The sequence below is a fragment of the Ptychodera flava genome, chromosome 14 (assembly GCF_041260155.1).
Source record: "Ptychodera flava strain L36383 chromosome 14, AS_Pfla_20210202, whole genome shotgun sequence".
Lineage (NCBI taxonomy): Eukaryota > Metazoa > Hemichordata > Enteropneusta > Ptychoderidae > Ptychodera > Ptychodera flava.
In genome coordinates this window covers 25,543,108-25,567,623 of record NC_091941.1, presented here as the reverse complement: position 1 = coordinate 25,567,623, position 24,516 = coordinate 25,543,108, and the positions used below count along the sequence as shown (strand labels likewise).

At 39.2% G+C, this 24,516-nt stretch overlaps 1 protein-coding gene across 2 annotated transcripts; it reads right to left on the bottom strand.

The window, feature by feature from the left end:
• Nucleotides 1-744: 744 nt before the first annotated feature.
• On the bottom strand, nucleotides 745-24,451 carry LOC139149898 (conserved oligomeric Golgi complex subunit 2-like). 2 transcript variants are annotated; one of them, XM_070721920.1, is made up of 18 exons: nucleotides 24,172-24,451; nucleotides 23,175-23,336; nucleotides 22,747-22,812; nucleotides 22,407-22,487; nucleotides 18,831-18,934; nucleotides 14,662-14,767; nucleotides 14,137-14,316; nucleotides 13,720-13,841; nucleotides 9,485-9,614; nucleotides 9,015-9,154; nucleotides 8,617-8,678; nucleotides 6,255-6,421; nucleotides 5,641-5,766; nucleotides 5,289-5,364; nucleotides 4,875-5,020; nucleotides 3,273-3,409; nucleotides 2,221-2,395; nucleotides 745-1,715 (listed from the first exon to the last, which is right to left on the bottom strand). In XM_070721920.1, the coding sequence occupies exons 1-18, from the start codon at nucleotides 24,247-24,249 to the stop codon at nucleotides 1,629-1,631; spliced, it is 2,145 nt and encodes a 714-aa protein (XP_070578021.1). In that variant the 5' UTR covers nucleotides 24,250-24,451; the 3' UTR covers nucleotides 745-1,628. The 2 variants fall into 2 exon arrangements, with proteins under 2 accessions (XP_070578021.1, XP_070578022.1); XM_070721921.1 differs by having other exon boundaries at nucleotides 24,168-24,304.
• Nucleotides 24,452-24,516: the final 65 nt, after the last annotated feature.

The following is a 24,516-nucleotide window of genomic DNA, read 5'->3' as shown; positions in this document are numbered from 1 at the left end:
ATATTACACCACACCGTTCTTCTTACACCTCAATTTACACCTCATTCTTTGTTGGTAAACATACATTGCTCTACAAGTTCTACCGGTAAACAAGTGACATCATTATGTATATCAATACGCCACAGGATACGGCCATCACTTTTCCGAAAAATTTACAAAAATAAATGTTTGACATTGCATGGATTTCTATCTCTAAATCTTTGCACAATATTTTTTAATACATATTTATCATTCCATAAGGTATATGATAGAACCATTACTGCCCTGATACAGTTTTTGCAAACCGCGGTCGCTCGGCGTACAGGCTCTCGCATGCTTGGGGCCCTTCTGCTGTACAGCCTCAGTCTGCAAAAACCACATCAGGGTTGTTAAGATTAGTATTGCAGAGCCTAATCTGCTTTCTTCTGCATGGTGTGTGTGTCATCCTGCTAATATTTGAAGAGGGGTGGGGTGTCCTTGTTTTTTGAGTTTTTGAAGTGGACGGGTTTCAGCGTTTTTTGATTGAAAGGCAGAACGACTCACTGACACCAACATGTAATTTGCTTGATTCAACCATGATATGAATTTTTAGTGTTACCGGTAAAGTAAACAATGTACTCGGGGTAGACAATTCTGATACAAGAAATACTAAACATAAACACAACTGATGAGGTAAAAAACATACAACAATGGGCAGACCAACATTGCAGTTTGGACAGGTAATCTGAAACCCTTATGACATTAAAAAATAACAACAGCACCAGCTACCATTATTGTACCACTTTTATTCTTCATATTATACATTACCACAATATACAAAGTAAATATTGACTCAGTCAAGAAGTACTATGCTCCAGAAATCATGAAGCGTTTGACATAATTTACTGCACCACCAGTAACTGCCTATTTTCCCAACCCCAGTCTGTTTCCCCCACCCCAGTCTGTTTTCCCCGGCCCCTGTCTGTCGAAAAAACCCATCCCTAGCACCTGCCAATTTACTTTGGTCAAACTTCTGTATGCACTATACTGGTTGACAAGCATCTTGTTGACACTAAGGACATTTCTTCCCACGCAATGAGCATCTTATCACAAAAATTGGCAATTTCTGCCAGAATATAGAGTATGTCACTGTCTAGCTATAAGATTACAAAACCTTTTACTGCCCTGAAAATAAACCCAGTGGGCTGATGTTCCATACATCTTCCACAATACGAGGTCTTCCAGCAAAGCACACCACTGATGCTTCAAATATGTGAAACACTGAATAGCAGAATCTTGTGACATCTACGGACTTTGGCAGACCTAAACTGTCCCTTCATGTGTTCCAACATTACCTTTTACCCTGTTATACTCATGCACAAAGTCCCTGTACAAAGTGGTTTCTATGGAGGAATATCAAAATTAAAACCCCATATATAACATGCAAATCTTTTGCCCTTCGCGTGGCACTGGATACCGTGGCAGAGATGTCTGCTGAGCTATTGGGAGGTTGAAACTGGGCTTTAAAACTCAGTGTCCCTCACAAGTATTGCACTGTTATTGTTCTACAGGTAGACAATAGAGTCAGTGAGTGGTCTCAAGTGTTCAGAAAGACACGATCTTAATGCGCGATTTCCAATGGAAAGTCATCACGATCTAGTCCTTGGTCGTTAAGAGTGAGTTGCAGCTGATTTGACTAGCGCTGAGAGCTCATCGTAACACGGTACGTCGGAACTGGATATGCCAAGTTGCTCCATCTGTGAATGAAAAGATGGGTTATTGTGTTATATGCACCAACCCAGGGACTGGGTATGTGGATTTGCTCCGTTGATAAGGAGTCATCAGTATATTTGCATATGTAAACAATGCACATTAATTTAGGAATGTTGAATAAAAGCTTCATTCAGGCAAAAACAGCTGAGAATTACTGCAAACTATATGTGGTATCAAATTGCAACACGCATAGACTTCTCATAATTACAAAGCAGTTGTAATATCTAACACCAGTGTTTTCTCCAGGTTCTGTCACAAGAAGGAAATGTCGTTCCCCCCCCCCCCCCCCCCCCCCCCCCCAACTGCTTGAAGATTTTGGGTAGATTTAGCTCTGATTGTGGGAATAATAGTACACTTGTGATTTTTTTTACAGGGGGATTTTGATTAGATAGGGGGATTTGCATCCTGGAGAAAACACTGACCACCGAAAAATATGTCCTGCCTTATATCAATATCTACTGCCCGGAGCAGGTATGTACCGGTACTTACAGTTTCTGAGAACTGCCTGACATCTAGTGCTAACTGAAGTCTGATCTTGTCGTCGTCACTCATTCCGTCTGCACTGAAGTTGCTGACAGACGTCACTTTGCGCATTTTGAGTTTCTTCAGACTTTCTTCCATCTTCTTCACCGAGTCCAGAACGTCCGTGGTCACTCCTAGGTACCTGTGTGTTTATTAAAGTTGAAACGTTACCACCAATAAAAGGTGACTGTTGTCCTCACTGACTCTCATTACATCATGTAGATTCTATGTGAGCAGTGCGGCAAAATTTCATAACTTGCGCGTTAAACTGAAACTTCTGTATCATTGTTTCCTTGAGAAATTTTGGAGTCAAATCATGCCATGAGTGCAATATCAAATACATATATTTCATACACCTAAGAATTCAAAACTATTGAACAGTCTCTCATGACTCTGTATTTACAACTTTCATTCATGCTTTCATCTTACAAGACTTGGTTTGGCAAATTTGATTCATTAAAATTCTACGTATACTCTTTGGCAAAAGTATAATCAACACAGATGTGACGATTCAGGTTTTTTGAAAATTACTTTTAGAATTACAGTGGGCCTAAATAACTCTAGCTCTCTCATACAAAACTTTGACTCTTTTAAACCAATATCGGCAGAACAATTCCGGGTTCTAGTTGACTGATTCACACTTTGATTCAAACTTTCAACCACTCTCTTTCAAAATCACAAACAAAAATCGGGGGTCACAGTGCAATTAAAATTTTAGTCCTGTAGAACAAATTACCAAAGATTTACCAATATTTGAAATTCAAAATGGTCACCATCCCTGTGTTAAGTCAATGCAGAAAAAAAAAATTTCGATTTTATGGTGAAAATTTTTTACACAAAGAGCTTTAAAATGTGCCCCCACAAGTGATAGATCAGGAAAAAAATTGTAAAAGTTTGAGAGTCTGAATATCTGTCCCAGAGGTGCATTCTACCTTAAACCAGTATGTCTTGAGGGTATATGATTACACATAACAGGATTAAACCATATGCCAGTAGAATTTATAGACTGATTGACTTACTCCTTGGTCAGGTGAGTTAAAATGCTAACCAACCATCTGTCTCGTCTCTCTTGTGACAACTTGTCACCATTCTCTTCTAAAAACACCTTCAGGGGTCTCACGACGTTATCCACGTAGACGGAAGACTTGCTGGGGACCTGAAATGGGAAAGCGTCACATCAGAGAAAATAGGCCATAGGTCAATATGAGAGAAATCAAATGGGATTTCCATGAATCTAGATATGCGTCACAGCCGACTGATTCTGTTTTGATGAAATGTAAACAGACACCTTGTACTAGAATAAAAGAGCTGAATGTATTTGACAGGTAAGCTGATACATGCATGATGACAAGTTGTGAGATTTGAGAAGTCTTGATGGAAATGACCTTTTTTAGCAATTTATACTTTAAACCAAGGATTTCACATAAATATAAGGCATGGCACATATTTTAGAAATAACATACAGAAACAGCTGTAGACATGAACCAATCTCGCTTCACGTTTGATACGATCTGACTTTGAGCATTAATGAGAATTAAGGTAAGATTAAAACAGTTGAAGCATAGCTGAGGTGATTATTATTAGATTCCATGGTTTGTTACTTTCTTCATCCTAAAACTGGGTATTTCAAAGTGAGAAAAAGACGGGTAACCTAGAAAGACAGAATTCACTTGTAAAATTCCACACTAAACAGGCCATTGGTTGTTCCATTACATCATAGAACCATTGATCGATCATATTACATAAAATCATCAAAGGGTCATAGGTCATACTTTGATCTCTTGTGTGTTCACATTTGCAGCAGACAGAGTGATACACCCGGTGCCTGTTGACCTAATTAATTGACCTATATCAATTTTGTGTAAAATAACCAAAACAATGATCTTAATTTGTGGGATTATACAAACATATAGAATATTGTATTCAGCATGAAATTTCTTTGTGGCCTATAAAATATCAGGGTTTTCATGATAGAACTTGACATGTAAGTACAAGACTCCTTCACAAGTAAATTGCTGCTTGACTGTTCATCTAAATTATTCAAACTATTTATATTTGTAATGGCATTTTTGGTAAGAGGAAATGAAACCATAAATTGGCAGCTGATAAGGGGGACCGGAAATGAAATTTCTAGAAAAGAAAATTATTAAAAAATTTATCATAATTTGTGATTTAACTGGTTAAGATATTTTCAGAATTTACTACAAATCGTTGAATGGGCAACAATTATCGGTGACCTCCTGCAAGGCTGAGACTGAAAAAAATCTCTTCACAGCATGCGGCACGGTTCACATGCTGTGTATAGCTGTATCTTTTGCAATTAACATGATATTACAGAACTTTTTGAATGTGTGCGTGATCTGTTCTGTTAATATGAGAGTACAATTGATATACAGTGTACGTCATGCCTGCTTTGAAGAAGTGTTTTTTGATGATGGTTGCTAGTCTCGGCAGCCAGTCACTGATATTTGTACAAATTGGAAGTAGCCTGTCAAATGTTACACCTGTCTGAATAACCATCAGAGCGATAATTTCTGTCGTAGGTTGTGACAAACTGTAAAGCAAAACAAAACATTTAGGGTCATCAGAATGCGCCTCCAAATCATTCCAAATACACTTACCTCTCTGTTTGTTCTCCTATAAAGCCTTGGTATATCATTGACAGCCTTGAAGTGGACGCTGCAAGATACTTTAATTTCACTGCTGATGTACTCTGTGATGTCCGGTATGAGTCGTACAATGGCTTCTTGTGCCTCCTTCAGGGCTTCTGAAATCAAGGGCACAGTCAAACATGACCTTTTTAAGCAAGTCTCTGTCACACCATAGAATACTTAAATTTCACAGCCAGCTTCCCAAATTGTTTAATGTGGAATACGTTACAAAGAGAAATTAGTTTCATAAACGTTAGTCTAGATCCCAAAACGTGCATTCTCACCCAATGTCCTAAAACATAATATGGCAGAGATACACTGGGTAACGACTTTCAACTGCGTTATGATGCATCTGTAATTGACAAAACAGTTCAACGTACTTACCTTCAATGACACTGAAGTCTTTGAAGTTGAGCTTTGTCAGTTTAGGCTGCATCATGTCCTTGAGAAGATCTGGTAGCTGTGAGGTAAAACAGTACTACCATTAAAAGTTTGTTCACGAACTATCAAAGCCTCAGACGCACTGCCAAGATTTCGAACAAATCTGTGCATAATCCCAGAAACATGACATCAGCTGATTTATGGTCAAGCTGCTCCTCTCACCAAAAGCAAAATCAAGTTCTACATAAACCTGATGAAATTTCAAATTCAATACAGTTCCTGACAATGTTATTGCATATTTCCTACTATGTCAAATCAACATTGCAATTTAGTAAAATCTGTGACTGATACTGACCTTGGCATTGATCTGATCCAAGTCAGATATCAGAGAAATCAGCTGTGACAGCGTGATAGGCGGACTTGCTGGGACAGCGTCTTCATGCTGCAGTCCAGGGGTTTGCTTTTTACTCTCTGGTGACATCTGTAGCACAGGGGTCAAGTTCATTGTCAGTTCACACAAGGAACACTCTTAAGCATTGGTTTATATATGCAATACAACAATATGTCTACTGCATGTGATATGATTGTACAGAGTGAATGATTCGTGACCTATCGATATTCATCAATGAAAGTGAGTCGCCGTCACTGAATTGACGTAATGTCACACTTCAAGAGTTACGCAGTAAATTGAAAACAATTTCTTAACATCTGCACCAAACTTAATTGCCAATAAATCATTTAATGTTTGACCATTGTTTTGACCTATTTTTATGGCTAATCAGGGTTTTGAGAGCCACGCTTCTTTGAGAATCATAGATACATGTGGTCAATGCTATCTGTTTACCCTTTAACCAACACACTTTGGAATATTCCTATTATCTTACACACAATGGGTGGACCTGTGTACCAGAAAATGGGGGAAAAAACGTTCACTGACTCAGCAACTTCCTCCCATGGACTGGGACTTACATCTTTATCATATATTTCTTGAATCCATATGGAGCATCTGGACAGGAGCTGGAGGGTGAGTTTCCAGAATCTGTGGCAGAGCGCTGGCAAGTAGATCTTATCCGCCCAACACTTGGTGACACACTGCCACAGGGTGTGGGTCGCATTCAAGTGAAACGTGGACTCCTCTGAAGTAAACAACAACAATTGCTGGGGTCAAAGGTCATATTGGACTGGGATTGTGATTTTCAGGACCCTGGGTTACAATATAATAATACAAATCCTGCACAAAAATAATTTTCAACATATTTCCATAAATTATATCATTTTAGGTATCAGTACTACAGAATTCAATATGTGGGAATACATGCTGGCACAATATTTAAGTCAGCCCATGATAAGTGTTTTTCTTTTCTTTCATTTTCTGTTCTAAAGTACCAGCTCCATGTCATACACTCTGCAATTACAACAAATTTATTATAAATGTTGTGTCTGACATCAAGCAGATATCCTCTTGCTAACAATATGTCACCCATCTACATCTACATTTGACTCTTGAAGAAATGGATGTTTTATTGATGACCATCTGTCAGAAAATGTGCGTGATTCATAAATGGTGCGAAACACATTGCAAATGTTCTCCTTGGTTCAGTGAGGATGATGCATTAACTGTGTTGCACCCAGCTACTAGCACTAGTAGCAGCAAAAGCAGAGATCAAACACAGTTATAAGGTACTACATGCTTCGAAAATGAAAGACTTAAATTTTTCCTCACACTTTCCTAAAAAAGATCAAAACTATTCTCTGTCAAAATCATGAATAAAAATTCAGGGATCACCATGCAAATTTGGGCACTAGAGATACAAATTTACAAATATTTGAAACTCAAAATGGTCATTGGCCCTAGGCTAACTCTGTGGGGGAAAAATTACATTTTTGATTTTCAAAAACAAAACGAGAATGATAATTCATTTACTTTACAAACTTCAAAATGAATCCACAAAAAACAGCACAACATTGTCTATTGGAAAATTTGAGAGTCTGAATATCTGTAATTTAAGTGCATTCCACTTTAATGTCCTATGAGAGGCTGGAAAATTTCTTGTTGAGCATGATGAGTGATTTTTGATATGAATAATTTATTTGATCAAAATGCAAAAGGCCATCAGCCTTAATGTGTTCTATAAATAGAATGTATTAAGTCTAGAGGTGCAGAACAAAGTACACATCATCTGAGAGAACAAAGTTTGTCCATTTTGTGTTATTTGATGGTCAGGCTTTACTGTTTGGCATCTTGAAACGTATTGAAACTATGAACGCATTCACAGACTATGCAGAACAGCTAACGGTGGAGCTGCATCTTGCCAACAGAGTTTTTTTCAAAAGAATATTTCTCATCTAAGAAGACAAGGAAACCCCCTCACTATATATTTCAAAAAGCAGAGAATCTAAAGCTTAGTATGGTAGCAATAGTATACTCAAAGGATGAAGGGTGTATATTTTTGGTAAAAAACTTCAATTTTTGTATCAATGATGAAAATTAATTTAAGTCAAAAACTTGATACCATTTTCTGAAATGTAATATTTCACTTGAAACAAGAGTATATGTAGGAAGAAAAGGACTGTTTTACTTTGGATTATCTATCCTCATTCTAAATCAAAAAAGTGATTAAAAACATGATTAGCAAAATCAAAATGCCTCTTATTCAAATGTAAGAACTTCATTGCAAACAAAATAGCCGTTTTGTTATATAGCATTTAAAGAACATAATGTGAAACTTTTAGAAAATCTGACCCAGCCAGAGAGGAGTTAAATTCTTTTGCAAATCTTGGGAGAAAAGAGAAACCAGGAAATCGGGTGATTTGCATACATTTGCATAAAGTAACACTTCTTTATCATGCAACTTACGACTGCTTGACAAGCTAAAAGGTGGGCCCAAACAATATTTTAATCTTGGGCTAAAATGTTAATGAAATTGAATGAATATTTGCAAAAAAATTTATTTTGAGTAAAATGCTCTGTGTTGGATACAGCGCCCCCTAAAGACATATCTACAAGAAATAGGGTATATATGTAGAGGGTAAACAGATGCTCTGAAAATGGGTTGACAATGGGTGAGCACTGATATAAAGGACAGCAAGCTTAAATTTTACACGCACTGCACCATCCACTGATGGTCTTTGATGGAATTCAGAAGGTATTTCACACTTTTTCAAGCAAAAAAGAAATGACTTGTCCTTGTACACATAGAAATATTGAAGTGAGAGAAAAATCCATGTTGTCAAGTTTGGACATGGAGACTGTAAAATCAAGGGTAACTGGGTCTTTTTGTGCTTGATGGACCCTAACATTCTCAAAACTCAAGATGATTCAAATACTAACCTTGGACACTGTTGAATGGTGTTAGCAGAGCAGTTTCAAAGGAACCAGCAATCTCTTGGAATCTGAAAATGACAGAGATGGTTTGTATGACTTTCTCACAAGATAGAAATTCAGTAGAATCACCTCAGCAAGCACTTTATTTATTTGTCAGAAAGGGTTGCGACAAAGTTGAATAACTCTCTAGGTTCTTTGCCAGATTAAACATATCTCACAACAAAAATAACTGACAACAAAAACATTTTTAACAGCCATAGGGTGTAGTCCACTTGTAGTTTTCATCTATGTTTGATATTTTTTGTGACTATCAACAATAAGATACAGACAAAATACCATATGATCTCTACAACAAAGACAGCCTCCCTATAATTTTGACAAGCATTAACTAAAATTTGCTTTACCTTATTTGGAAGTAGACTGGAAGACTCCATTTACTCATGAAGGTGCTGTAGCTTGGATGGGCACGCAGTCTCTTAACACTAGCCTGGGAGCCGCAGTGTCTCTCGAAAGAGGACAGGAACTCCATGCTTAGTAGATATTTCTGTGAAAGTAAGGAAAAGGGCGAATCAACTTTACTTTAACAATAATGACAAACAAGTGACAGAGAAATAAATTTTGTCATCAAAAAAATTGAAAGTCCTGAAAAGCATGTACATGCATAATATTCTGATTGTTAACATTCTGTTCATAACTCTTTCCCAATACATCTCAGGATTTGTTAGTCTCCCCTCCACCTTTACCTTCCCCAACCCTTTTAAGTAAAGCTAGCAATGGTACTTAAGGTCTGATTCTTCTTAAGCTAGGAGCAAAATTTGACAACACAGTATGTTTGACTCCCTCCTGCCTCACCAAAGCTGACATTTTGACTCACCTGGTGAAACACATCTGGATTACCCGGTGCAAATATGGATGCGGTGTGTCCCTCGATACTTGCGACGATTTCTGGCCATACTGCGTTGACTAAGAAATCATAGCCCCTCACAACATCTTGATTTCCACCACTTTTGCATTAAAAGAAACACGAAACGTAAATGTTTACAGCATTCATCATGTACCTCAATTTACTCCTTAAGTAATGCTATGGGGAAAAGCGCCCTCACATCCATGCAATATGTTCACTATGACACCCTGGCCTGGTTGGCGGTATTTGGATAAGTGCATCCAATTTCAGATTTGCCTTTTATTTTTCACAAAGATTACATTCGCATATGTAGATCAAATGTTGTAGTCTGCACTTTGAAATTACACTTGGAGGCACTTCAGATAATATCATAAGTATTTTAATTTTATATTGGTGACTTCATCTATGTAGGCTGGCCAGGATGTTGGGAGCATGTTAACTCTCCAAAGTGACAGTGAGAACAACATTGTCACAAATGCACTAAAAGTGAGAGATACTGACTGTACAACATCATAGAAGTATAAATCTGCAAGAGGTATGGCTTCAGAAGCATAGCTCAATATTGTATCAAGATGGTACATGAAAGTGTAATGTCAGTGCCACAACCCTAAATGTGCAAAATATCATTTGTAATGTTCCTTGATATTGTGATGAAACTGCTGTGTTTTGGTGCTCTTTGTCATACGACAACAGATCCCCTCCCCATTGCTCGCTCTTTCGCTGTGCAACCTCTGGCATTAAAATGCTTATCAAGGCTTTTTTTTCAGTCATTAATGCAAAGCACTCATTCTCCATCAAAACTGTCTCACAAATGTTATCTCAGATGCACAAAAAGCCGCTGGGAAGAAATACTCCTTTAATGGAATGACACTGCCTAAGGTCTGCAATTCCACTCCAAATCAAAAGCTGAATTAATCAAGACAGCAAATGTTAGGAGAGCAATGACCCTATAATAGAAGGTACATGAGTTCACTGACTCATCTATGCAAGGTATACATCACAACAGGTCTCCCCTTTGCTACAGCTGTCGCCAAATGCACATACCAGCCAATAGCACGCAAAAAGCAAATATGCACAATTATCTATTGTTCCTCTGTTGCAACTTTCATTTGCTTTCGGTAGGAAAATGTCAGTTTAATTATCACAAAACTGACACAGTATGTTTCTTTCCGACAGCAAATATCCGCCTATCTTTTAATACATTCGCCCAAAAGAGCTGTACAGACTTGCGGGTACCCAAAGATAATTTGAAATTGTTACCAATATTTGTTTAGCAATATTTAAGTTAGATTGCACAAGGAAAAAATCTTCACATCTTCTCCAGAAGGCTATTCTTGGCGTGAATGTCAGACAGCTGTACCTTGCAAAATGGAATCTGAAGATTCCGAAACCTTAACTGCAGCTGTCCTAAGAGAACTGTCTATGTTTTTTGACAAGAAAGACTCTCTCAAGTCTGACAAAGGTAGGCAAGGGGAAAATTTCGCCATGGCGACATCAACAGCAACAACCTCTGACAACCAAGGAGAAGTCATCCCCACTGGCAAATCATTCCATGAGGAAGACACAAGCAAGACTATGGAGAAGGCTGGAATGGAAGACAATCATCCCCAGGATGAGAACACTGCCGTAATGGAATTCACAAAGTGGAAAGAATTGACAGACTTTATGACTCTGGACTCTGCCCTGCAAAAAGGCAAGTAAATATATCCATTGAGTGATGTTTATTCAAGCTACCTGTACTTACTCACCAGCCAGATGGGCATTTGAGGTAAAGTAAATTTAATATACAAGCATTGTTTTTTTGTTTTTTTCATACTTTGCCATATGGCCACCTGGGTCAGGGCAGTCCATTTCCTGATACGTGTTCAGAATAACAATGGAAGTGGGAGGAGGGGGGGGGGAATAAGGAAGTCACTTTTAATATAGCAGAATTTAACCTGTTCCCCCAAATCCCAGTGAATAGTCTGCAATCACCATTGATAACAATTGGTTTTGGGCCAAACTATGGTGGTGAAAGGGCTGATTACAGAACAATATTGGGACTATCACTGTGATTCCACTTTGACAATGAGTTGTGTTTCAAAATGGTTTTATACACTGAGAGGAACTCAATATCACAGGGCCGGCAGTAAAGTGACTAAGTGTTCAGGTTGAGAAAATGAAGACAAAACATACGACACAGCCAGTGTTGTCATTATCGATTAAACTGAACGATTTGTCTAGTTACAAATTCATTTGACAACAAAAACAATGCGCATCTCAAATTACACAGGCTGTGTTGACAAATTAAAATGCTCGGTGATTTCAATGATGTTGATAGTAATCATACGGTTTGAATTTTAACAAAATTTTGTCTTCTCCTCTGTATCACATGAACTGGCCCGAATTCCCACCTGTGTGACGTAGAACAGGACGGATAAGAAATCCGAATTACCCCTGTTGTACGTCATCAACCGGAACTTTTTTCTTGCATGTACCCTTCATGCGGGTCGCGACGTGAACATAGACCGATTTGTCGTGATCGATGCCATGTGCCATGCTCTCATGACACTTTTTCAAAAAAGGTGACCCGATAAATTCACACATGGAAACATAGAAGGCATGTCCAGCGAAATTTCGAGTCGCTAAAACTATAGCTGTTCCCGAGAATCGAATGGGGATACCGCCGATCCAGTCGAGTCGCCTCGTAAGGCTCAATGTGGACGTCGTACCTGGCGATCCCGGTTGGCGATAAACCTAAAATCTTCACCTCAACGGAAGTTCAACTGAATAAAGGAGTACAGTATAATCTTCGGGAAAGCGACATACAGGCACAAGCATAAAGTCATTCGACTAACAACGATAAATTTCCTTCATCATACAAAAAATTCCGTAAATTCTTGCTCGGAATCAAACCTGTAGCGGCGTAAGGTTGTAGCGCTAGCGAAGACATCAACTGTTGAGCTGTAGGCTATAAGCTTATGCATTGCAGCGCTGTGGAATCCGATGTACTTCAAAAGTTGACTCAGACAACACTCAAAACAGAGTTTCCGTCAAGTAAAATTACCTAGGATGTATCTACGGGTGAGATATATGTCACTGCAAACATCAAAATCCTTAAGACGAAAACATTGACGACCGAGATCGGGATTAACGAGTTGACACGGCATGGCAGAGACCGGTGACGGCAGCGTTGTGGGCGTAAACATGCAATGAGGTACACTCTGTGTGTCATCGAGCGGAATCTTTCGCGCTCGCCACAGTCGTAAACTTGTGTGATATTTTGAAAAGCCACGGAATCTCTGAGAATGAGAATTACTGTTTCGATCGTGTCGTTGCATTTACTTAATAAATCTATTTGTAAATATTCTGAATAACTCTGAATACTGTGGCTATCCGTCGCTAGCACGATGAAGGTTATGTCGACCGTACCGATGGCCGACTTGCCTTGGCATCGGTACAGCGCGAGACAATGATTGACAGGTTCACATGACCGAACCGTATGTCTGGTTGGTGGAGATACTATTTCATGTAGCAAATTTCAGCTTGATGGGATTTATGAATGAAAGTATCTCCTGAGTGACGGGCCGCTTTACTCTTTAAATGAAAGTAATCCGCGTAAGTAAAACACAAATCGCGACGAAATTCATGCAATTTGTTACGATAATTTTGATCCATCTACGTCAAAAGAAAAATAAGAAGACTGTTCATGTGATAAATATATAATCCCATGGTATTTTTCTCTGTTTGACGTCATCGTATACTCGTGTTTTTCGCGGAGCCGCACAACTTCTCGCCTTCGGCTCGAAGTTGTACGGCTCCGCGAAAAACACTTGTATACGATGACGTCAAACAGAGAAAAATACCATGGGATATATATAAGTATTCTGATCCCTTTACATGTGATTTTAATAGTTTCAACCATAAAATCTGTGGTTACAAAGTAAGTAACAATGTTGCCTTTCCTGCAACTCTTGATATCTTGAGTCTCATCAAAACTTTCCAACAACTTTAGGACCAAGAAAGATCCAGTTGACAAAGAGAAAGAGTGAAAAAAAGACAGTTACTATCCCTAATGCATCAATATAACATTCCAGTAGCATATAAAAACATCAGAATGTATTGAAAATTGACAAACTAATACGTGATGACAAATTCACATATCCTTTAGGAGGGAGAGTCTCACCAACAGTCTCCTTGGACACCAATTCTCAGCAATATCTTACCTGTGTATTGGTGAGGTCACCGCTCTGATGTGCTGACACTTCTTTGGTATGAACTCCAGTATTTTGTTGTACATCCCTTGTAGTCCTTGGGGGTTGTTTTGGATGTACTGCTCTGATATCACCTAGTGTGTTAAACATTTGATTAGTCACTCACTCCATGTGCAAGAAATATTCATTCCTACATGATGCTGAATCCTAAAATAACGTCATGGTGTAGATGAAAATTTAATTCTTCAAAACTTTGAGATTATCCTTACCAAATATTTCTTAATCTTGAAAAATATATTTAGATTTATTGGTAAATCTGATTTATAACATGAACTCAAGTTGGAGTATGGTGCCAGGGATTAGAGCAGTCCAACAAAATGTTAAAATTGTGTCCTTGCTAAAACCGTGCCCAGAGTTCATTCAGTTTACCTCATCCATGTATGGCTTGACCACTAAGCTTCTGAACAGCATCTCTGCATCTTTGGTCTTGTCAATTGTTGCATATGTACGTAGACACTGTCTCAACACTGGGAGATTTCCAGTCTCCAAGCCGATCTCAAAGGAATCTTCCAAATTCAGCTGGAGTGTGGTTGTTATTACTGCTATCCTCTGCAAAGAATAATGTGATGCAGGAACACAGAGAGCATTTCAATATAATTTGTAATCTCTGATAAAAAAATGTCACCTTTTTTATTGAACAAAACATACATGAAGTGTTACTTTTGGTTTGTACATTATTTTCTATCTAGACATAGAAATACACCTGCTGAAAGACGGCACCTTTTATCTGAAGACAAATAAAGAAATTACATTGGATCAGATAACTGCTTATGTTGCCTGTTCACAACATGTCTACACCTTAGACTGTAACTTCCATTGTGTGTATTCATAACATGTCCTTCATTGAAACCATTTTAGGGGGTAGAGCTGAGAGATAGAGACTGTTGGACTTACAGGCCTGATGCTTTCTACCAGCGGCAGTCCTTTACTTTGGGTCACGTAGAATTGTAACTGGTTGAACTCGGATGCCACTCTCTCTATCAGCTGCCCTGTCAGTTCACTGGTGGCGGATACAGAACAAAATATACAATTACAATAAACTAAGGGAAAGGACTAGTTTGTGAGCAATAGCTATAATAGTAGAACAAAATGTCTATGGGTACACATTCATGCAAGTTATAAATAGAGCAAATTAGAGAGCTATAATTTCATCAAATTAGCTTGACTCTATCAGACTGACTGTATTAGGATATTATAAAGTATAAGTGACACTAAACTATAGATTCAGGATGGTGTGTAATGTATTTAGGATAATTTGTTCTTGTCAATAGATGTTACACAACACTGCCACACCTACATAGATACTTGACCACCAGCATATATAAACTATTTCAATTTGATACAAAATTTGCAGCTGTCCGGGTCTGTCAACTATTTACAGTATTAGACCTTGTGAAATATCATTTTTCGACTGACTTTAATTTTTTTTGTCATCTGTTTGTGACAACATATTGGAGAGGTTGGTAGCAAGTTCCCAAAGACATATATACTGAAACTGAAATTTTATGCATGGATCCAGATCTTTCTAAACTTTTTCTTAGAACCAAAATTGTACACCAACGTGATTTTTCCAGTTAACACTTGGAAGGTCTGCTTTCTCATCGACAAAGCGTGAAAAACTTCAACCTTATGAGTCCATTAAAGATGCAATACTGTTATACATGTTCAACTTTGCTATAGGGCCAAACCAACATTTCATGATTTGAAGGTTGAGGTTTAGAAAGAACAAGTCATCGTTGATGACACAGTCCCCACTTGTTAATAATGGGTACTTTGATTACATGTCCTCAGAGAGGATAGAGTCCTCTTCATTAACCCTTTTCCTGCCGAGCGCCCTTGTCCGTTATTCTCCCAAGTCAGTAGAAAACCGCCCCATAATATGTGCCTGCAAAAGATTGGCTCTCCTGCATGTTATCCTGCCAGGCATTTTGGCAGAAATCGCCCATTTTCAGGGTAGTTTTAGCCGTACTTATACGTGTTAGACTTCGATAATTTCTACATGCCCGTAGACAGGGGAAGGAGCTCAAGGGTTGCTGCAGAAAAAAATTGAGGTCACCGGCTTTGTTTGCCCCTGGGAGTGCGTCATTTTATTGCCGTTTCATGTTTATTTTTTCGGAAATAAACTCCTTCAGTATTACGCACGTCCGCTAGGCACAAACATCACCTCACTCGTCTGTTAGTCAGAGACCCTGAGGGTCGTGCTAGGGGTGCAGAAGCACCGTCAAACCTGTCCTGTTTCCCCAGGGTAGGGTCAATTGAATACGTACCTTAACGACTTGGCAGTGTAGCACAAAAACTACGTTTTTGCCGTTGTATTAACAACATGGCTGAGCCATTGAAGCACAGCTCAACGTAGTTTAGCCAGCTCAGTTGGGAGTTGGCTTACGAGTGTTACCGTTCATTACTGACTTAATCGAGTGGTCCTCAGTCAGGTACGGGTTTGTACCGACATGGCTTGGGCTGCAGCTAACCAGTGATAACCAGTCACTACACCCAAGTCTTCAGTTCACTTTTGCGATGCACGGGTGCAACGCAATATGCTTCCATTGTTCTAGCCATCGACGTGTCCACATGCCTGGCAGCCATATTGTACTGCTAGCTGGTTTATATAACAAAAGCAGTCCCTGCTAACTGCAGGCGGTATCCCCGTAGCATATTGACCTTATGTCACCTTTTGAATTCTCTGTACGCAAACAGCGTACGTAGTTACTAATGCGTCGGCAAGAGGATACGTTTGCCTGCAAACCAGAGCCAATACTTCGGACGATGGAATAAATAAAAAATCCAAAGCTACGTACATTGAATGGCACGGCCAAGGCGGTGAAGGACGTTGCCTGGCTTGAACTTGCAGAGCTGAAGCCCAGCTTAGTACGTCGGACACCAGTTTGTAATGGTATTTCCGAGTCGTTCATATCCGTTCCATCGGAGGAACAAGTCGAGCCGTCCCGTCAAAAATACGTTCTCATTTTCAGTCACGCACAACTGAATAAGTGACTTTCGTCTCGCACCATCGGCATATCTGCCAAGTCGTTTGCAAGAGGTAGCCTTCTAGATTAGCATTGCCGAGTTGGTCAAGTTCGGCAGCAATCTCTATAGTGCCAGGCAGCCAAGTACGTCCAACTCCGCCAGAAAACGTCACCATGCTATCCTGCCAAGTCCGCTAAAAAGCGGTAAAAAAAAACCAGCCCCCCTCAGGTGTGGGGGACTGGCGGACAGGTTTCTGCACCTTTCCCTGTCTATCGACTCCCTGCGAACCCATTTCGAGGGGAAAAGGCGTTCCTTGTCAGAAAACCTCTCCTCGGATGACCCCTAAACGCACAGGGGATAGCAAAACGTAGTGCCGTCGACTTGGCAGGAAAGGGGGTACCCAAATAGGGCCCGATTTCCACCGGGTTGGGAGAATAACGGTCACCAGTGCTTAGATTCTGGCTACACCGAATTTCAAGCGGATTTTCACCGACTTGGCAGGAAAAGGGTTAATTAGGTCTGTGATAAATACTGTGTAAAATACTTTGATACAGATGGCGCTCAATGGCCAAGAATGAGTTCCATGGTGATGAAAACATAAAACCAATGTAGGCCACCATCCTAAAGGTCATTAAATGAGTCAACTAGGAATTAATCAACAGGATGTTGCAAAACATTTTTGCATCTTATCATAACACTGATAGATTATCACTGGTACCATTATTTTATGAAGTTTGATGCAGTGCTTCTGGACATTCACCCTAAAAACAAAAGTTCATCATGTAAATGCAAATTGGCAATTAATTTAATTTATTGGATTGTATCGAAAAACAAATCATTGTGCACATGTATGAAATAGGTCAATGTCCTTGTACCAACTTTGAATAAAATCGGTTGAGAAATGCCTGAGTTATGGCTCTGTACATGAAAAAATCGTAACAAAATGGGCGCACAGCAGCCATATTGGATCGTATCACAAAACAAATTGACATGCATATCTATGACATTGGTCAATGTCCTTGTACCAACTTTGAATAAAATCGGTTGAAACATGTCTGAGTTATGGCTTTGTACATGAAAAAATCGTAATAAAATGGCCGCCTGGTGGCCATATTGGATCATATCATAAAACAAACTGACGTGCATATGTATGACATAGGTCAATGTCCTTGTACCAACTTTGTATAAAATCGGTTGAAATATGCCCGAGTTATGGCTTTGTACATGAAAAAATCGTAACAAAATGGCCGCACGGCAGCCATATTGGATCATATCACAAAACAATTTAATGTGCATATCTATGACATTGGTCAATGTCCTTGTACCAACTTTGAATAAAATCGGTTGAAACATGTCTGAGTTATGGCTCTGTACATGAAAAAATCGTAATAAAATGGCCGCCTGGCAGCCATATTGGATCATATCACAAAACAAATCGACGTGCATATGTATGACATAGGTCAATGTATTTGTACCAACTTTGAATAAAATCGGTTGAAACATGTATGAGTTATGGCTCTGTACATGAAAAAATCGTAACAAAATGGCCACATGGCAGCCATATTGGATCATATCACAAAACAATTTAATGTGCATATCTATGACATTGGTCAATGTCCTTGTACCAACTTTGAATAAAATCGGTTGAAACATGTCTGAGTTATGGCTCTGTACATGAAAAAATCGTAATAAAATGGCCGCCTGGCAGCCATATTGGATCATATCACAAAACAAATCGACGTGCATATGTATGACATAGGTCAATGTACTTGTACCAACTTTGAATAAAATCGGTTGAAACATGTATGAGTTATGGCTCTGTACATGAAAAAATCGTAATAAAATGGCCGCCTGGCGGCCATATTTGATCGTATCACAAAACAAATTGACGTGCATATGTATGACATATGAAGTAATCCTTGTACCAAGTTTGAATGAAATTTCTCCAGGCATCTCTGAGATATCTGCGTGAACGGACGGACGGACGCACGCACGCACGCACGGACACGACCAAACCTATAAGTCCCCCCGGACGGTGTCCGTGGGGACTAACAAAGGATCCCACTGATATCATAGGAAATGAGACAAGCGCTTACCTGTGTGACACATGCTCCAATCCATCGCCTGATTTTTGGATTTGAAGGATTTTCTCCATCTTATCAACTGACTGAATAATGTTCTGTAACCTCTGCAAGGTTGCCTACGTATGTTGGAAAAAATATAAGATGAGCGAGGTATGTAAGACCCTAAAAATTGACAAAATGAGCGTCAAAGTGCTCGATCGAGCACTTTGTGGAAAATGACAAACTGAGCGTCAAACTGAGCGTCAAACCGAGCGATCAAGCACTTTGTGGAAAATGTTAAACTGAGCGTCAAACTGAGCGTGATGGCGCCTCCAACGATAGTATGTGGTATAATTAATTTTGCCATCAGCTGTGAGATCGCGTCAAGCCAGGTCGATGTTATCACAGTCGTTTGGTAGGCTATTCAGCTCTGGGACTATTCGCCCCATAGACGAGTGTACAGAAGCGAGAAACAACCCGGTTGTTTCTCGCTTCTGTACAATCGTCTATGGGGCAAATAGTCCCAGAGCTGAATAGCCCACGTGGGACTGTGATGTTATACATTCACTATGGCGGTACCCAACGAACTTCGTGAGTCGTTAATCCCGCCTGATGATTTGGCATGAGTTGACATTTCCTGTTACTGTTGCCCTGTTTCGGGTAGATAATCTTTCCGAACAGATTTCGCTTCATGGCCATGACAATTATCATTTTTATACCAGGATTACCGCTGCTCAGAGACTGAATATTCATGAGAAAGTCATTTTACCACGGACTGGAAGTGAAACATTCACACCTCTTCCACTCCTAACGATCGCGGTAATACCGCAGGCACAGCGGTATATGGCATGAACGGCTACAGTTTGCAGTATTTTTTGAGAGGAGAGAGAGAGAGAGAGAGAGAGAGAGAGAGAGCATGTACGTCTTGTCAAATAAACTAGTACGTTGTCACTGTTGCGTATGTTCACTTTACTGTAAAATATTGCAAACTAAATACCTAACAAAAAGGTGCAATTCATGAACACCCCTAACATGTCTTAGGTGTAATCGATGTCAAAAAAATAGTTGACGATTTATCAAATGTAAAGTTCCAGTTAATTACGACACCCAAATTTTGTTCAATTTGTGCGATCGGGAAGTAAAACTCTGGTCATACATCGGTAGAGCCATTCCATGATAGCAAATATCACAGTCGTTTGGAGAGCTATTCAGCTCTGGGACTATTCGCCCCATAGACGAGTATACAGAAGCGAGATTTCTCGCTTCTGTATACTCGTCTATGGGGCGAATAGTCCCAGAGCTGAATAGCTCTCCAAACGACTGTGCAAATATCGACATCGCGTCTGGGGACAATTTGTCGTGTCTATTTTTTATCTATATTTGATAGCAGCATGAATGTCCTTGTAGTCAATAAAGAAGGCACTGAAATTACCAGTTAAAGTTGGCTAACTACTACGATGGGTTGCGACGTTTCAGCCACATCGTTCACCCCAACGTAACAGCCTATCACCAACCCGACATGCGAACATCCGGGTAGGCGAAGTTTATTCCTTAAATTTATGTCATTTTGATATTTATACGCCTACAGACTTGAAGCAAGTACACGATCAAGTTTATCATCTCTTCATAAACACGTTCAATAAAGAAAGCATTCTGCTATAAAGCTAGTGTCAATAAAATACCCTGCTGGTAAAATTGTTTTGAAGTCCGAAGCTCTGCATTCAAGATTACAGTATGGTAGGTATTCTTTGATCTTTGAGCGAACAGAACGATGAATGTAAGCAAGGAATAAACTAGAAATATTTATGTGTTTATCACACGACACCAATGTTATGTCTTGTGTTGATAGCATTGTAGTTTTTTACAGAGTGATAGAGATATTGCAAATCTAGTTGGCGCGATCACTATGAAATAATCAATTGCAAGAAAAATATAAATTGACCGACATATCGACATAGTTTACGGCTCTGCACGCATCGATAACCATAGTCGCGACGGGACCTGGGGTATGTGCTGCAACGGACCACGCTTCTCTAGATAAAAATCACTCTGCATTTTGATGATTTTGAATGAATGTGTCTGTGCCAGGATTATTGTGGCTGCACAGTAAAATTTCAAAGATCATTTCTGCGCTGATCGCCATAAATGCCGACGTATTGTCAAGCGACGCCGCTCACCGGTACCATTTTTTGTATATCCATGACGGTGATTTTTCCCAACAAAATTTTTGGGGGACATTTTACCAATTTTCATGAATTTTCCTGTCATTTTTTATAATTATACACTGTTTAAGTGTATGAAGAGAGTGTACGCGTTAGCAGATAGTTGTACCGGGCCAAGTAATGATAGTGTCCTTGTAGCGTTTCTTATGACATCTACGTTACGCTTGAAGCATTAACAACAACACAACAGTTATGTTCGTTGAATTGTATTGGTCAACAACAACAACAGACTAATAAACATAAACAACAATCAAACAACAACAACAACAACCAGACTTCTGGGTTCCCTATGCTCAGAGGGTTGCGCCCACTGCAGCACTGAAAATTCCGTGAACTTGATTTGTTTGAAGTCCTGTCAGCGTGGCTAAACTTGACTGACGTACAGTTCGCGTACGTTCAATAATGATTCTACATAAATCAGACTTGTTATCCAAAGACTCTTGATGTTGAAAGGTCAATCTAGACTTTGCCTGAATAAAACACATTGTCTGGAAAGCGTTTGCTGAATGTGACACTCTATGCGATGATCATTTTTTGGACGTGGGATTCTGTGCAGTGATGACTGTGATTTTCTATCCATTTGACATCACGATTGCGCCCGAACATCACAAATGTTTCAGAATTACAGCAACGTAAAAGAACATCTTTCACCCGAAAAAATGAAAGTTACAGTAATTTTTTCGGCTTCAGGTGTAAGCTTATGATTGGCTCAAAACTTTTCAGTCTCAGTCAACACATAGAGAATGACGTAATTTGACCTCGCTCTGCCTGCCATTTGTCAACTCACGTACATGCACACTACAGATAGTGATTGACATTGCTCCATCGAGGTCCGTCAACTGCAGGACCTTGACTCCTATCTCTTATTCTTTTTGACTACGAAGAGTAAACTGTAATTAATTGTAATTATGACACCAATATTGCGGCGCGCATCATCGTAAACACGTTTTTATTAGCCGACTGGCAAATCGTGTACTATCCAGTACGCGCTAACTGAGCACCCATGCAAGCTATATTTCGCATATTCGCTACGTTTTAGCACTCTTACTAAGTTCAACGCTCAGTTCTTCTTTTACTTTGTATTCAACGCTGTTTGACACTCACTTTATCAGTTTCCAACGCTCAGTTCGACGCTCACTTTGCCATTTCCAACGCTCAGTTCGACGCTCACTTTGTCATTTTCCACGCCCAGTTTGACGCTCACTTTGTCATTTTCCACGCTCAGTTTGACGCTCACTTTGTCTTTTGCCACGCTCAGTTCGACGCTCACTTTGTCGAATTTGGGACCCTTACATACCTGGATGAGATCAATATATTGTCAGCTGATTGAATTTTCCTGACATACAGTACAGTGAGAGTGTTCACTTAGGAATGAAACATCACCCACCTTTCTCTTTCTGATCTCAGCCCTGGCGGCTAACTTCTTCTCAACAACTTGAATGGCTTCATCCATGGCGTTACGGACAGTCTTTTGACAAAAGAGAATGAAAAGTGTGGCGTTGAAGAAAGTCAAAACGAATCAGGTTTGGGTTCTGTGTTTGAAAAGTACCGTACTGGGTAACTCATATAAATGCTGTTGCTTTTCTGTTCCATAATATTTTTTTAAGATCTAATTTACTGTTCTATTATCTATCATTTACCCTGATGGGTAATGACTGGTACAGCAAAAGTAGTAAAACATGTGGCTGAATATGGGCTGATGTTATGTCTTGAAACATCGTACTTACAAGGACCTCTTCTCTGAGTTGGCCGAGAGGAACAGATAAGTTATTGATAGCCTTGTCCATACCAACCTAGAAAACAACAAAAATACAACTGAGTTTAATTTCTCATTCTCATTGAAAATCCCAAATAAAGGAATATGAGTCTAAATTAATTCAAGTAATGTGTACACTCAAAAATTGGTGTTGCCAATACCAACATTAAGAGTAAAAACCTGGTACTCTTAATCAAACAGAGATACATTTTCACTAATACTTATGTGATTCTGAGGGTAATAGCAACATCTAGAAGCTTAAAAAAATAATGGCAATGCCATGTGCTTTCATTTGATGCCAATAATGCTTTCATTTGATGTCAATACGGCAATTAAAGCTGACAAACAAGATAACATCACATTGGTATACCAAATGTGAGCTAATAAAAATCAGCTCACCAAATTAGATGAGAGATTCACAAAGTCTGCATAGTCCTTGTTGATAAGTTCTACCATGGCACTTTTCAAGGACTTGAAGTAAGTGTCCAGGTCTTCTCTCAGTGTCTCCAGGGGAACATGCCGACGACATTCAGCAACAAACTGATCAACATCAAAGTTGTCCTGGAGGAGGTAGTACAGAGAAGAAATTAAATCAGCGCCAGTGTGTTCGTAGAATGTGAACTTTCTGGCTAAAATAGCATTAACATGATAAGGTCTGTGCTTTACAGGATTGTGGTTTCATCACTCAAGTCTTCATTCTTATCACAAATTTAGATCTGTTTGTACTGTCTATAGATGGATTAATTTTTCTGTTCAGTTAATAGTATAAAGCATGAAGAGTTTCATCAAACCGACTCTGAGTAGTGTTACGTCATAATTTTTTTTCAAATTGCTGTGATAAAGTGGAGAACACACGTAATTCTAATATGCTGATGTCATTATGAGCATTATCATTCTTACTTCTGGCAGATAATGATTTGATCGATGATGCCATCCAGAACAAGTAAAAGTGGTGCATATTGAATAAGCAGATACATTAAAGGATATATATGAGTGTAGCGTTATAATTCTGAGTCCTTCTATTACCTATATGGAATGAGCCACTGATTTGCAGATGCAGAGACAAAATTTTACGATAATTGTGGAATAAAAAGTAATGGAGCTTCATTCTGGCTCACATCCCCTCCTCCATTGGAATGAGGATGTACGGTCAACGGTTAGCGGTTGTCTCACTGTACAGAATTTGGGCAACTTGATTCCAAAGAGAAAGAAAATACGAATATGTATTTTGCTATTCATTATATCAGACAAAACCGAATAGCTTACTGCTTACGATGGTTTTGTGTAGCATATCCACCTTCATGATAGTTTCCATACCAATGTTTGCAGATAGTGAGTGAGTGAATAATCGTCGTGTACATAGGTAAGCATTCTATATGTAAACATTCTTACCTACCTCCATAAACACATTTTTGTCAAAGCATAAGGATGTAGGTGCACTACATATTGTAAGGCTACTCTGATCATTTTCCATAATTACGGATTTCTACTTTATTATTGTCCAGTTCTATCTTTTACCGTCGCGCTGGAGGTTGGCTGAGCTCTCCACGTCAACTGAAAATGGCGCTTGTTCAACCTTTGACCTTTCATGAGGGAGGTGGCGCTGTCTACAGATAAAATTACTTTACACTGCATTGCCGCGAACACTTGAATCGTAATTTCTTGATCTGTCATCTGTTTTTGGTCATGATCATTCAATTATGCTATCGTTGATGTCTTCTTAAGATTGATTCTCGTGGGA